This window comes from Somniosus microcephalus, chromosome 12, assembly GCF_052327205.1.
Source record: "Somniosus microcephalus isolate GS21.2 chromosome 12, FLI_Smic_1.0, whole genome shotgun sequence".
In the NCBI taxonomy this organism is placed as follows: domain Eukaryota; kingdom Metazoa; phylum Chordata; class Chondrichthyes; order Squaliformes; family Somniosidae; genus Somniosus; species Somniosus microcephalus.
In genome coordinates this window covers 53,911,279-53,925,849 of record NC_140998.1, presented here as the reverse complement: position 1 = coordinate 53,925,849, position 14,571 = coordinate 53,911,279, and the positions used below count along the sequence as shown (strand labels likewise).

The 14,571-nt window shown below is 41.5% G+C and overlaps 1 protein-coding gene across 2 annotated transcripts in view; it reads left to right on the top strand.

The window, feature by feature from the left end:
• The window catches only part of ttc8 (tetratricopeptide repeat domain 8), a 59,136-nt gene extending 52,941 nt beyond the window's left edge, over nt 1-6,195 (top strand). For both annotated transcript variants that reach the window (XM_086002882.1, XM_086002883.1), the window contains 3 exons: nt 3,884-4,006; nt 4,089-4,172; nt 5,358-6,195. In XM_086002882.1, coding sequence (XP_085859008.1) covers nt 3,884-4,006; nt 4,089-4,172; nt 5,358-5,474 — 324 coding nt within the window. In that variant the 3' untranslated portion in view covers nt 5,475-6,195. The remainder of the gene's footprint in view (nt 1-3,883; nt 4,007-4,088; nt 4,173-5,357) is intronic.
• The last annotated feature ends 8,376 nt before the right edge of the window (nt 6,196-14,571 follow it).

The following is a 14,571-nucleotide window of genomic DNA, read 5'->3' as shown; positions in this document are numbered from 1 at the left end:
TACTCAAATCCTCTTGTAATGAAGGTCAGCATACCATTTGCCTTCCTAATGGTTTGCTGCACCTGCACATTCACTTTCAGTGACTCATGTACAAGGACACCCAGGTCCCTTTGAGCATCTGCATTCCCCAATCTTTAACCATTTAGGAAATACTCTGCCTTTCTGTTTTTTCTACCAAAGTGGATAACTTCACATTTATCCACATTATATTCCATCTGCCGTGTTCTCGCCCACTCGCTGAGCCTGTCGAGCTCCCCTTGAAGCCTCTTCACATCCTGTTCACAACTGACACTGCCACCCAGCTTTGTATCATCAGCAAATTTGGAAATGTTACATTTTAGTTCCCTCATCCAAATCATTGATCTAGATTGTGAATAGCTGGGGCCCAAGCACCGATCCTTGCGGTACCCCACTAGTCACAGCCTGCCATCCTGAAAACAACCTGTTTATCCCTACTCTTTGTTTTCTGTCTGTTAACCAATTCTCAATCCACGCTAGTATATTACCCCCAATTCCATGTGCCCTAATTTTGTTCACCAACCTCTTGTGTGGGACTTTATCGAAGGCCTTCTGAAAATCCAAATACACCACATCTATCGGTTCCCCTTTGTCTACTCCACTAGTTACATCCTCAAAGAACTCCAATAGGTTTGTCAAACAGGATTTCCCTTTCATAAATCCATGTTGACTCTGCCCAATCTTACTATTAGTTTCTAAGTGCCCAGTTATTGCATCCTTTATAATAGATTCCAGCATTTTCCCAACTACTGATGTGAGGCTAACAGGTCTGTAGTTCCCCATTTTCTCTCCCTCCTTTCTTAAATAGCGGGGTTACATTTGCTATCCTCCAATCTGCAGGAACCATTCCAGAATCTATAGAATTTTGGAAGATGACAACCAATGCATCCACTATCCCAATGGCCACCTCTTTCAAAACCCTAGGATGTAGGTCATCTGGTCCTTGGGATTTATCGACTTTTAGTCCCATTAATTTTGCTAGTACTGTTTTTTTACTAATAATTTCTTTAGGTTCTTCATTCTCGTCACACCCTTGGTTTTCTCGTATTTCTGGGAGGTTTTTGTGTCTTCCTCCATGAAGACAGAAACAAAGTATTTATTTAATTTCTCTGCCATTATCTCATTCCCCATTATAAATTTTCCCATCTCTGACTGTAAAGGACCTACATTTACTTTCGCCAGTCTTTTCCTTTTCACATACTTAGAAGCTTTTACAATCCGTTTTTATATTTTTTACTAGTTTGTGCTCATATTCCATTTTCCCTTTATCAATTTCTTGGTCCCCCTTTGCTGATTTCTAAAAAAGATCCCAATCCTCAGGCTGACTGCTTTTTCTGGCAACTTTATAAGCTTCCTCCTTTTGACTTAATACTAGCTTTAATTTCTTTTGTTAGCCATGGTTGGATCACTTTTCCTTTTGGGTTTTTATGCCCTAGAGGAATATATGTTTGTTGCAAATTATGCATTATTTCCTTGAATGTTAGCCATTGTACATCCACCTTCATACCTTTTTAGTGTAGTCTCCCAATCTACCATGGCCAACTTGTCCCTCATACCCTTGTAGTTTCCTCTGTTTAGATTGAAGACCTTAGTTTCAGATTGGACTACATCACTCTCAAACTTAATGTAAAATTCAATTATATTATGGTTACTTGTCCCTAAAGGCCCCTTTACCACAAGATTATTGATTAGTCCTTTCTCATTACACAGTACCCGATCCAGAATAGCCTGTTCCCTGGTTGGTTCCTCCACATACTGATCGAGGGGTCAAATGGCCTACTCCTGCTCCCATTTCTTATGTTCTTATGTACCCGGCAAGGTGTCAGCAAGTAAACTGGGCCAGACTGCCCAGGCAGCAGCTGAGGTGCAGCAGTCTGCAGCTGGGCCCTTTCAGGCTCAAGCACTCAGGAGTCCACACCATGAGCAACAACTGCCTTCCACCAGCTTTGCTGAGGCCACTGGGGGAGCACTGTGTAGGAGTCGTAGAATTAGGAAACTTTTCTCGTAAGGAAGGCACTATGGGTTGATCACATGGGTAAGGAATGAATGGAAGGCAGTTATTGTGTTGGGAATTAACTTCGTTACCTTTATCATGTTTGGCACTTTAGTCTGCAGTGTGGCTTTTTAGCAGCTCTGAGTCTGGATTGTCGTCATTGATACAAAAGTTGGCTAAATGGTTTCAACAGGCAAAATACTGCAGATGCTGGAAATCTAAAATCTGAACAGAAAATGCTGGAAATAATCAACAGGGCAGGCAGCATCTGTGGAGAGAGAAACAGAGTTAACGTTTCAGGTCTGTGACCTTTCGCCAGAACTGGAAAATGTTACAGATGTAACAGATTTTAAGCAAGTACAGAGGCAAGGAAAAGGTTGGGGGTGGGGAAATAACAAAAGGGAAAGGTGGAAGGCAGGAGTGATTTCAATGATAAAGGGGACGATAGTGCAAGGCAAAAGGGAGTGTATTTTAAATGGTTTCAATGTTCTTTAATGCAGTATTAAGGGAGTGTTCAAGGATATAACAAATATTGTTAATGCAGAGGGGCTTTGTTAATGCAGAGGGGCTTTGTGAGTTTTCAGGGCAGTGCAATGAGCAGGTCTCCGGAATCGTCGAGCAATTAACTCATGCAGCAAAATTCCATCTCTATTTAATTTATTGTCTCTGAAATATAAACTTTATACATAATCTCATGTTTAAATAACATTTTCAGCATCTGTTCCAGAACCACCTATATTACCTTGTTTATGTTGCACCTTCTTTATATTGCCATGTGTGTGTGTGTATACATCACACACACAGGGTTTGTCATCAGATTCACTTCTAATGTGTTGAATTATTCCACTAAATACCCTAAAACGAACTTTAAATAACACATTCTTGTTTCTCTCATGAACAACGCAAGCACTTCACACATAATGAATTGTGCTGAAGTGCATGGGACTGTTATGTAGGTGGATGTGGCAACCATTTTGTCCACAGCAATGTCCTACAAATGGCAATGAGATGAATAACCAATTATTTTTGGTGATGTCATTAGAGGGAAGGATGTTAGTCAGGATAACTCCCTGCTGTTTTTCAAATAGTGCCATGGGATCTTTAGCATCACCCGAACAAGTAGACAGGGCCTCAGTTTAACATCTCATCTGAAGATCAGCACCTCTGACAATGTAATACTTCTTCAATACTGCACTAAAAGTCAGCATAGATTATGTGCTCAGGTTTTGGAGTGAGGCACGAATCCGCAACCTTCCGACTCCAGCAGGAACACTATTAACTGAGCCAAGCTAGCGCTTAAGAGTCATATGAGACATCAATTTAATCACAATATTCCACAATCTTGAGATTCTCCTTTTCTAGTCTTCTAAGTTCCCACTGATTGACAAACTCAATGCTGAGTAACCTCTTTCCATATTCCAATTTCTACCACCAGTTAATTTCCTGTAGATCTGCTAAATCTTGTTTGTATTAGTGCATTGAATAAAATGCATAGTCATATGGCAAGGCTAAATTGCATTGCAGGATTTGGATAATATCAATAAATGATGAGAATTTTAAATCCTTCAGGTGTCATAGTCGTGACTATAATTGTATTTATAATTACAAAGTATTGACAGCACAGAAACACGCCATTCAGCCCAACAGGTCCATGCCGGTTTTTATGCTCCATGCGATAATGAACTCCTACAATTTTTTAACCATATAATTAATTATTTAGAGTGAATTGCTGAAGTATTTACAATTCCAAGTGGGTTTATGAAATGATATATAGGGAAGGTCTGCATTTTTGATCAATTGTCTTCATTGTGGGTGATATGGAACCTCACTTTGTGTGTTATTTGTAACTGGACATCATATTGTATTTTTTAGGGAATAGGAGATATGAATTTGGCCTACCAGTGTTTTAAACTGGCACTAGCCAACAACAATGATCATGCAGAAGCTTATAACAATTTAGCAGTCTTGGAGATGCGCAAAGAGCACCATGAGCAGGTGAGCAGCCAGAGTTATCATGTCATTAGAAACAGACCATTAAATTTACTCCATGTATCTAATTCTTAATTCATGTTTTCAGGCCCGGGGATTTCTGCAGACGGCTGCAGCACTGGCTCCTCACATGTATGAACCACATTATAACTTTGCTGCACTTTCAGATAAGGTAATCACTATTAAAAAAAATACTTAACGTAGAGATTTAATGGCCGATTTTACAATATTGCGCTCCCGCCGGAGAGTCTTGCCACCAGGAATGCACATTTGTAAAGTCGGTCCTTTTATATATTTTGGATAGGAATATCATGCAAACAGTTTAGCTTTTCTGACAACCACTGCAGTTGAATTCTCATAATTTGTGGTAATTAGTTCTAGAATAGCTGTGATGCTAATTCATGTTTATGTAGCCCTGCGACACTCGCTGTCTAGACAACTATTTGGGCAAGTTACCAGCAGGCTCCCATAACCATATCCAAGCATGAATCAGCACTTTCAGGAGGAGAACATTGGAAGAAAAACAATCTTGTAGTCTACTCCGAAGGTGGCCAAATGGCCTTTTTTGATTACATGCTTTCTTATGTTTTTTTAATTCTAAAGCGTATAATCTAGTAACAACTGTTGGATTGTGAATTGCTTTATTTCAGTCTGTTATCTGATCTTATTTCACTAACACTTAAACCCTGTTAGTCCAATATTATTAGTAACACATTGTGTAAATTCTTGCTTTTACAATATTAATATGTAGCTTAAAAAATTATAGGAAATGCTGCTTTTCTACGATTTGACTGTGACTGAATTAAAGAAATGAATGGATACTCAGAATCTGTTGTGCATATTTAAAGAAGATCCCACTCCCTTCTTGCGGGTGTCCTGCTCAAAAGAGCAGGTTAATATTCAGACCCATCAGGAAGGCTGTGGGATCAGAGGGGGTAAGTAGTTCCCCTCATTTTTGCTTCCCCCCCCCCCCTCCCTCCCCCCGGCCTGGTTTCCGTCAGGGGCCTATGAGTGTTTTGTTAGACCATGGAAAACTGACCTTACAGCACAAGCGCCAGAAGCCAGATGAAAGCTCAACACTCCAAGGTCTGAATTGCTTTTAAACAGAATTAGGGTGTACAGCAAAACAGTCACCCAATCTGTGTTTGCTCTCTCCACCACAGAGGAGACTACATGACAAACACTGAAAACTGGTTACTTGATGAAAATCTAAAAATGCAGTATTAACCCTTGTGAAACACTAAGTAAAATGTAAAATGAGACCATAATATTTGCTGGTACCTGCCTTGCAAGTTTGCCATGTGTGGTACCTTGATGGATGATCTACATTACACCTACATCTGTTTATCTCTTCCAGGTTGGAGACCTTCAGAGCAGTTATATAGCTGCGCAGAAATCGGCAACTGCATTTCCAGAACATGTTGACACTCAGCAGTTAATCAAACAACTGCAACAACACTTTGCCGTGCTTTAACTGTTACCATTACTTAATGATCTTGGGATGGTGTATTCTATGTTGTCAAAGGAGGGCTATTACATAGTGTAGTTATTGTATGTTGTGGCATTACAATTGTTAATTTAGTGATTTTATCTTCCTACCTCAGATATACTAAGACCCAGTGTTGTCATCTGTGTATAGTATATGAAAATTCTGAGGCTAGATTAATGGAGCTGCTGAAACTAGACGGAGTTCACTCAGTGTGCACATGAATCAGTGCCAGAATGAAGGCAGCCTCTGAGGTGGATCTGTTTTGTACTGGCATCTGTCATTTTGATGGGTTGCACTGTACAATAAATCTCAAGTCTGATCCTGTTTTTCAGATTCTACCTGTTACAGGGACAGAGTAGTAAGCTCCTTAATGCATCTGTCACAGCGAATAACTTACAGAAAAGATAGTGGGGCCAGCTGGATTAAGGGTGATCTGAAAGTAAATTTTAAAATTAGAAGTATTTTGAAAAGACAAGAACGTATGAAACAACAATGATTAACAATTTTTATAATTCGATACAATGTCATATCAATCCTTTGAAAGGAACCAACTATTTTGTTAGCTTTTATATATTCAAATTCCATTCCGCATAAAGTATCTATTTATAGTCTACAAAGTAAAAATGTAATATTTTTGTGATGGTATTACAACCTGTTTTGTAAAGAAAGTTCTACAATAACCAGCAAATTAAAAATAGTAAAACAAGATTTGGCTTGTATCAAATGTTTTTACCCTGTCACAGCTAATACTAAAAATGTGTTTACTGCAGTTGGCTGTCGCTGCAGTGCTTTCTTTTATATGAAAAATAATAATTTGTATTTACATAGCTCCTTTCATGTCCCCAGAACAACCCAAAGTGCTTCACAGGCAATGGGTTACTCTTGAAGTGTAGTTATTGTTTTTATGTAGGTAAATGCAGCAGACCATTTGTACATAACAAGGTCCCACAAACAATAAATGACCAGTTAATCTGTTTGGTGTTCACTGAGGGATAAATGTTGGCAGGGACACTATTATTCAAATAGTATTATTTCAGGCACAGCAAGCTATTTGTTTGAATTCTATTTTAATTTACCCTTGTAGGGTAGGATCACTTCCCCTTTTCTCCTATTCTGGCTAGTTATTTCATTTTTTTAAAATTGATTCTTTGTCGAATCTTGACTTCAACGGTGACCATTCTATTACTACTTTCCAAGTCATATTTTACTATTTCTAGTCTCGTTTTTATACCTATGTTGCTAATTTTTTCACTCCTATTAAATTTCTTTTGAATTTGCCCCTCACATTACATAACTCATCGAAATCTGATGCAAATTGTTAACTGTCTTGCCCCTATTTTAGTGCTCTTCCTATTTGGGTTTTGACTGCACATTTAGGAAGCTTATAATTATTTCTTGCTTCCACGTCATTTATTTATTTAAGAAACAACAGAGGTCCAAGCATTGACTCTTGTGGTATCCTACTCAATACCCCTTCCCTGTCTGACACTATCTCATGAGTAAAGAAAAAAAACTTGCATTTATATAGCGTCTTTCACATCCTCAGGATGCCCCAGAGTGTGTCACACCCAATGAAGTACTCACTGTTATAAGTAAACATGCCAGCTAAGATCTCACAAGATCTCATGAGATAAATTGACAGGTAATCTATTTTAGTGATAGTTGAGAGATAAATGTTGGCCAGGACACCGGGGAGAAATCCCCTGCTCATCTTGAAATATTGCCACGGGATTTTTTATATCCAACTGAGAGGGCAGATGGTGTCTCGGTTTAACATCTCATCTGAAAGACGGCATCTCTGACAGTGCAGCACTCTCAGTACTGCACTGAAGTGTCAACCTAGTCTCTGGAGTGGGACTTGAACCCACAACCTGACTCCGAGATGGTAGTGTGACCACTGAGCCATGGCTGACACGGAGTGCCCTCTTTTATATCTAGCTGCTTATCCAGTCCTATGTTCTATCCTGCATTCCCAGGGTTTTCGGTTTTATCCACATGGAACCTTGTAAAGGCTTTCTGAAAGTCCAAATTCACCAAGCGTTGGATTGTTCACCCACTAATAGGGAAAGTGAGCTGAGATTAGACCATCGTGAGACAGGTTAGTTTTACCCTATTGATGATGTGTTGCAATAGTAATCCTGCTCATTACGAGAGGAACTGCAGGTTCAGACTTCTACCTTCTCAGGACAGATTTTTTTCTTCATTGTACAGGAAACTTTTTTTTATCCGGCACCGACGGGACTGACGTGGTGCCGGTTCATCAAAAATTCCGGATAACCGAAAGCTATAGTAAAAGATACGGAGCTGAGAGCTCCGTATAAAGCAACAAACCCTGTTGCTTAGCAACAGGTTCAGAACAATGGCCACAAGTTCCAAGCGTCTCTGTAGCTTAGCAACAGCTGCAGCCACACCCTTGCACAGCAACAGATCGAGGAAGGCAAGTAATAAAACTTACCTGAACCTACTCCTGAATTTTGCCGGTTAACCGAGATTTCCGGTTATTTAGGTGCCGGTAAATCGAAAGTTTCCTGTACCTGCAAAATCAGCGTTGTCTAAGCGCAGTGAAGAAAGGGGCAGAGACCTTCTTTCAAGTGTAACATTTTTATTCTATACTAAGTCAACTATTTGGATGCTCTATCGGGTATGTTTCAGCTTCAAACTTCAGGTTTTTTTATATTTATGAAATAAGCCTACACTGACAAAAAAGATGTCTTAAAATATTCTGAACTCCAGCAACACCAAAACCGAGCATGGAATATTAATTATTGTTGACAATGTATTCATATGATATTGGTCTGTCGATTATTTTAACAGGTATTAACCCATTTATTTTAAAAGAGTTACCGCCTCAGTTAAAATAGCAGATAAAGGAATGTCAATTTTGTTTTCACTCTGTTCATTATCTCACTTGATCTAACGTCTATGTACCTCCCTAGAACACAAAAACACAGACACCCAAAACTTTAAGGGACTGGTGGATGCAGCAGTGAAATCTTGTAGACTAAAATCTGTGCTACAGCCTTATAATATATTTTCACGTAACTGACAGATACAGGAAACACTGCCGCCCATGCCAAGGTGGTGCAGTCCGAAGCCGGGCCTACTAGGCCCAGAGCTGCTCAAGGTTGTCCTGCAAGGCCATTTGTAGTCTTCCCACACTGAAAGTCAGCAGCCTTCCACCAGCCATGCTGCAGCCACTGGGGTAGCACTGCGTAGGAGCACTAGGACAGGCAAAAGCACATGGAAGACAGGCACGCACAAGAGTGATTAGATGACTTTTGAATGAAATATTGTAATGGTTTGATTCATAAAATTGGTTCGGAATGTTTGGTGGTGGCTTTTATTGTAGCATTGTGGCCAAGAGGAACAGAGGGAAGGTAATGTATAGGACTATTGGTGAATGTGGAATTGGGGTTGTGTTCACTGGTACCAAAGTCAGATGAGTCGATCACTGAGAGCCCGGGCAGAAAGGGGCTGTTTGGGTTGCCTCCTCCCTTCCGCTTACTACTCCTCCTCCTCTCCCTCTTCTTCCTCCTCAGCTGGATGCCATATGCCTGGTGGCAAGGGCTGTGCCCTCATGATGGTGAGTTGTGGAGCATAAGAACATAAGAAATAGCAGCAGGAGTAGGCCATTTGGCCCCTCGAGCCTGCCCCGCCATTCAATAAGATCATGGCTGATCTGGTCTTGGCCTCAACTCCACTTTCCTGCCCACTCCCCATAATCCTTGACTCCCTGATATTTCAAAAATCTGTCTATCTCCACCTTAAATATATTCAATGACCCAGCCTCCACAGCTCTCTAGGGTAGAGAATTCCAAAGATTCATGACCCTGAGAAAAGAAATTCCTCCTCATCTCCGTTTTAAATGGGCGACCCCTTATTCTGAAACTATGCCCCCTAGTTCTAGATTCCCCCACGAGGGGAAACATCCTCTCTGCATCTACCTTGTCGAGCCCCCTCAGAATCTTACATGTTTCAATAAGATCACCTCTCATTCTTCTAAACTCCAATGAGTATAGGCCCAACCTGCTCAACCTTTCTTCATAAGACAACCCCTTCATCTCAGGAATCAACCTAGTGAACCTTCTCTGAACTGCCTCCAATGCAAGTATATCCCTCCTTAACTAAGGAGACCAAAACTGTACGCAGTACTCCAGGTGTGGTCTCAAGAAAGCCCTGTACAGTTGTAGCAAGATTTCCCTACTTTTATACTCCAACCCCCTTGCAATAAAGGCCAACATTCCATTTGCCTTCCTAATTACTTACTGTACTTGCATGCTAACTTTTTGTGTTTCATGTACAAGGACCCTCTGTACTGTAGCATTTTGTAGTCTCCATTTAAATAATAATTTGCTTTTTTATTTTTCCTTCCAAAGTGGATAACCTCACATTTTCCCACATTATACTCTATCTGCCAAATTTTTGCCCACTCACTTAACCTATCTATATCCCATCGCAGATTCTTTGTGTTCTCTTCACAACTTGCTTTCCCACCTATCTTTGTATCATCAGCAAATTTGGCTACATTACACTCGGTCCCTTCATCCAAGCCATTAATATAGATTGTAAACAGATGATTGCATGCAGCAGACCATGACGAATCTTGAGAAGCACTCTAGTGAGTACTACCAAGCTCCTCCAGAGTGGTCCAGACAGTGGAAGTGTTGTTTAAGGATGCCAGTGGTCTGCTCTCTGATTCCGTGTGGCAGCATAGCTTTCGTTGTATGCATGCTGCCCACGTGTGCATGGGTTGCGCAGAGGAGTCATGAGCCAGGTGGTCAGCAGATAGCCCTTATCGCCCAGTAGACACCATTTCTGGTTTGTCGTGTTGGCTCAAATGCTGATGGAACAGCAGACTTCCACAGAATTGAAGACATAGACGGTTGCCAGGATACCGAGCATTAAATTGCATGATGCGCTGAGTATGGTCACACACGAGCTGGACATTGAGGGAGTGAAAACCCTTCCAGTTGCGATACATTTCCAAATTGAGATGCGACGCCCACAAAGCAATGGTTGTGCAGTCAATGGCACCCTGCACCATGGGGAAGCCTGCTATCCTGCTACCCACCACAAACTCCATTCCCTAGCCACTGACTCCATCCCTCTCCCTAACATCTGTCTGAGGCTGAACCACACTGTTCGCAACCTTGGTGTCATATTTGACCCTGAAATTAGCTTCTGACCACATATCCGCAGCATAACAAAGACTGCCTACTTCCACCTCCGTAACATCGCCCGTTTCCGCCCTTGCCTCAGCTCATCCGCTGCTGAAACCCTCATCCATACCTTTGTTACCTCTAGACTTGACTATTCCAACGCACTCCTGGCTGGCCTCCCACATTCCATCCTACGTAAACTTGAGGTGATCCAAAACTCGGCTGCCCATGTCCTAACTTGCACCAAATCCCTTTCGCCCATCACCCCTGTGCTTGTTGACCTACATTGGCTCCTGGTTAAGCAGCGCCTCGATTTCAAAATTCTCATTCTTGTTTTCAAATCCCTCCATAGCCTCGCCCCTCCCTATCTCTGTAATCTCCTTCAGCCCCACAACCCCCCCCGAGATATCTGTGCTCTTGAGCATCCCTGATTATAATCGCTCAACCATTGGTGGCCGTGCCTTCTGTTGCCTCAGCCCTAAGTTCTGGAATTCCCTGCCTAACACTCTCCGCCTCTCTACCTCTCTTTCCTCCTTGAAGACGCTCCTTAAAACCTACCTCTTTGACCAAGCTTTTGGTCACCTGCCCTAATTTATCCTTATGTGGATCGGTGTCAAATTTTTTGTCTTAAAATACTCCTGTGCAGCACCTTGGGACATTTTACTACGTTAAAGGTGCTATATAAATACAAGTTGTTGTTGTTGTTATCCTGGCAAAGCCATGTGCTCGCTCTGCCTGTTTCTCTCTGGCGAGAGAGAATGAAATGTGTTCATCTCTCTTTGCATATAGAGCCTCACTCACCTCCCTTATACAGGAGTGGATGGCAAACTGGGAGGTGTTGCAGATGACGCCTGCTCCAGCCTGGAAGGAGCCCGTCACGAAGAAGTTGAAGGCCACGGTCACCTTTACAGCCACTGGCAATTCTGTCCTCGCCCTGGACTGAGGCTGCAGGTCTGTCTGCAGCAGGTGCCAGATTTCAGTGAGCACCTCCTCAGTGAAGTGGAGATGTCGCATGCACTGTTCCTCGCTGAGGTTGAGATAGGAGAATTGCTCCCTGAAGACCCTGGGTGGATGTGGCCTTCTGCTGACAACACTTCTCCCCTTCCCCCTCCTGCCTCTTCGAGCAGCTTGTCCTGCTCTGTGTCGCCTCATTCTCCCTGTCATGCTGCAGGCCAAGGGGGATACAAACTACTGCACTCATGTCTGGGAGCAACTGGGCTGAACAGACCCCTTGCAAGTCAGTACCAAGTCCTTGAGCATATGTCACACTACTTTAGGCAACATTGAAGAAGTCTAGAAATCACCAAACACTTGTACAAACTCTAACCGCTGAAATCAATCAGCAACTAACCTGTAAGGAGGTGATGATCGCTTTAAATAGCGATGGTGAGCGGTCCTTCCTGCTGCTGAACACATGTTCAGCTGTGCGAGATTGAATGGGTGTTAACGCCAGCATTGAGGTCAGAAATGGCAGCACTGGTGTCAAATCAGCGTGTAATGCTGATTGACGTCACGATCTGTGCACTCTGAATATTTATGGCGCACACTGCCAGCGCCCTCATGCTAACGCCCTCACCATAATGGCGGCCGGTGCCGCACGCTGCTTAGATGCCATTTTCGAACCACAACAGCACCCATAGCACCCAAACAACGGGCGCTACGCAACCAATTTTTCAAATACTGTTGCAGCGCTTTCATTTTTCCCTAAATCACAGGTATGTTCTGGTTATACACTTCCAGCTGGTTGTGGTAAAAATCTAAACAACAATTCTACTGAATTCAATAGAATGAAAACCAGGCATGTTCTACAAAGGACAGGCGATCCGCCTGTCAGATCACCACCCAGGCGGTGAAGGCAAAAACCTATCCAAGCAGGTTTCACCAATTTGAGGCCAGGCCACTATATGGAGCTCTTCGTGGTAACAAAGGCTGCTTGTCGAGAGAGTAAAAAAAGGGCAGGATCAGTCATAACTTACAAAAAAATCAACTCCCCGAACACAATGAACTAGTTGGTTCCTGCATAGGTTTCTGCATGAATTAGTGAAGATCTGTAAAGGGAAGACCTAAATAAAATCTACACCACAAACTGCTTCCTGCTTTCAACAACATTCGTATGTTTAAGTGGAATTTAATATTATTACATTTTGTTCAAAACAATAAAGTAGAAATGTGAATATGAAAAGTCTTATGAATTTTCAGTGTTACAATCATCTAGATATTTTAATTCTGAAATAATATACAAATTGTAGGTCAAATGACAGACATTGTTTATTAGATCTGGAAATATAGATACTATAAAATGCAAATCAGATTTATTTTGTAAATCTGATAAAGGCTAAATGTTAGGATATTGCTACATTTAAGTAGCAAAGTCAAAATTCACAATTACATTCATCTTGAATAAATTATTACTGTTATGCAAAATCTCATACTACTTATTTTAATCTTAAGACTGCAATAAACACTTTCAAAATAAATTTTCATGTCAATTTTGTATATGTAATAATCACCAGCTGGTGCTGCCTGTATGCTTGACTTCATTTTGTTTATCCAGACTATTGTAATTGGATTGTGGAGGGGAAGACTTGAATGCAAGAGTGACAACAGGCAGGCAGCTGCAGCAGCTGGTGGAGGGCAAAGCAGGATGGTGAGGTCTTCTGGGATCACTGGCCAGCCTGCTTATGGTGACTGAGTGATTGATTATAAATAGATTACTGAGTAGGAATAGAAATAATTTATAAAGCAAAAATAATGAAAGAAAATGTACAAGAATCTATACAGATGACAACGTACCTTTTTAGCAGTCGTGTACAGATCCTATAAAGAATAGGATATTACAATCTGCATCCACTCATGTTTTACATTTTTAGTGCTTGTAAAATTAAAGTATGATGGTGAAAGAAAAGTATATACTTTCAAAATTAAAAGCTTGTAGATTCAGATTCAACTATAGAAACATAGAAAAATAGGAGCAGGAGTAGGCCATTTGGCCCTTTGAACCTGCTCCACCATTCAATATGATCATGGCTGATCCTCTATCTCAATACCATATTCCCGCTCTCTCACCATACCCTTTGATGCCTTTTGTGTCAAGAAATCTATCTCTCTACCTTCTTGTGATGAAATAACTCTGTGTTCTGGCATTTGTATTGTTGTTGTTGTTGTTGTACTTGTCTGGAATGTTCCACCGGTGTAACCACTAATGCTCCTCCCTAGCCCCGCCCCTCTTCTGGAATGTTCTACCAAGGGCTGGGTCGGTGATGAATGATGGTTGCCCTGTGTTAACTTGATGCCATGTTCTTACTTAATAAAAGCCTTTAGTTTTAAGCTTTAACTTCATGGATTCAGGCAGTTATTTGGCACATCAATTTTATTAAGTAACAACTTTTGGAAGATGGATCGATTTTTGAAACCAGAGCGTCTGGATATCGATCCTCATTCGGCAGACGCGTCGAAGAAATTTACGCATTGGCTTCGATGTTTTGAACACTTCATCGCATCAGCCGATTCGACGGTTAACAAGTTGGGTCTTCTAACCAACTTGGTAAGTCATCAAACTTACTCGATAATTGAAGATATTACTACATATGAAGAGGCCCTCACAGCCCTTAAGGCCCAGTACCTTAAGCCGGTTAACAAAGTATACGCCAGGTATCTTTTGTCTACTCGCAGGCAATTACCCGAGGAATCTCTGGACGATTTCCTGCAGGACCTTAAGGCTTTGGCTAAGGATTGCAACTACAAGCCTGTCTCTGCCATAGTGTATCAGGAAGAAGCCATCCGTGATTCTTTCATATCTGGCCTCCGATCTAATTATATTAGACAGAGACTCCTCAAGAATGACTCGTTAGTTTTAAAAACTGTCGTCGCTACTGCTCGATCATTAGATGTAGCCCAGAAGAATTTAGAAGTGTATGCATCAG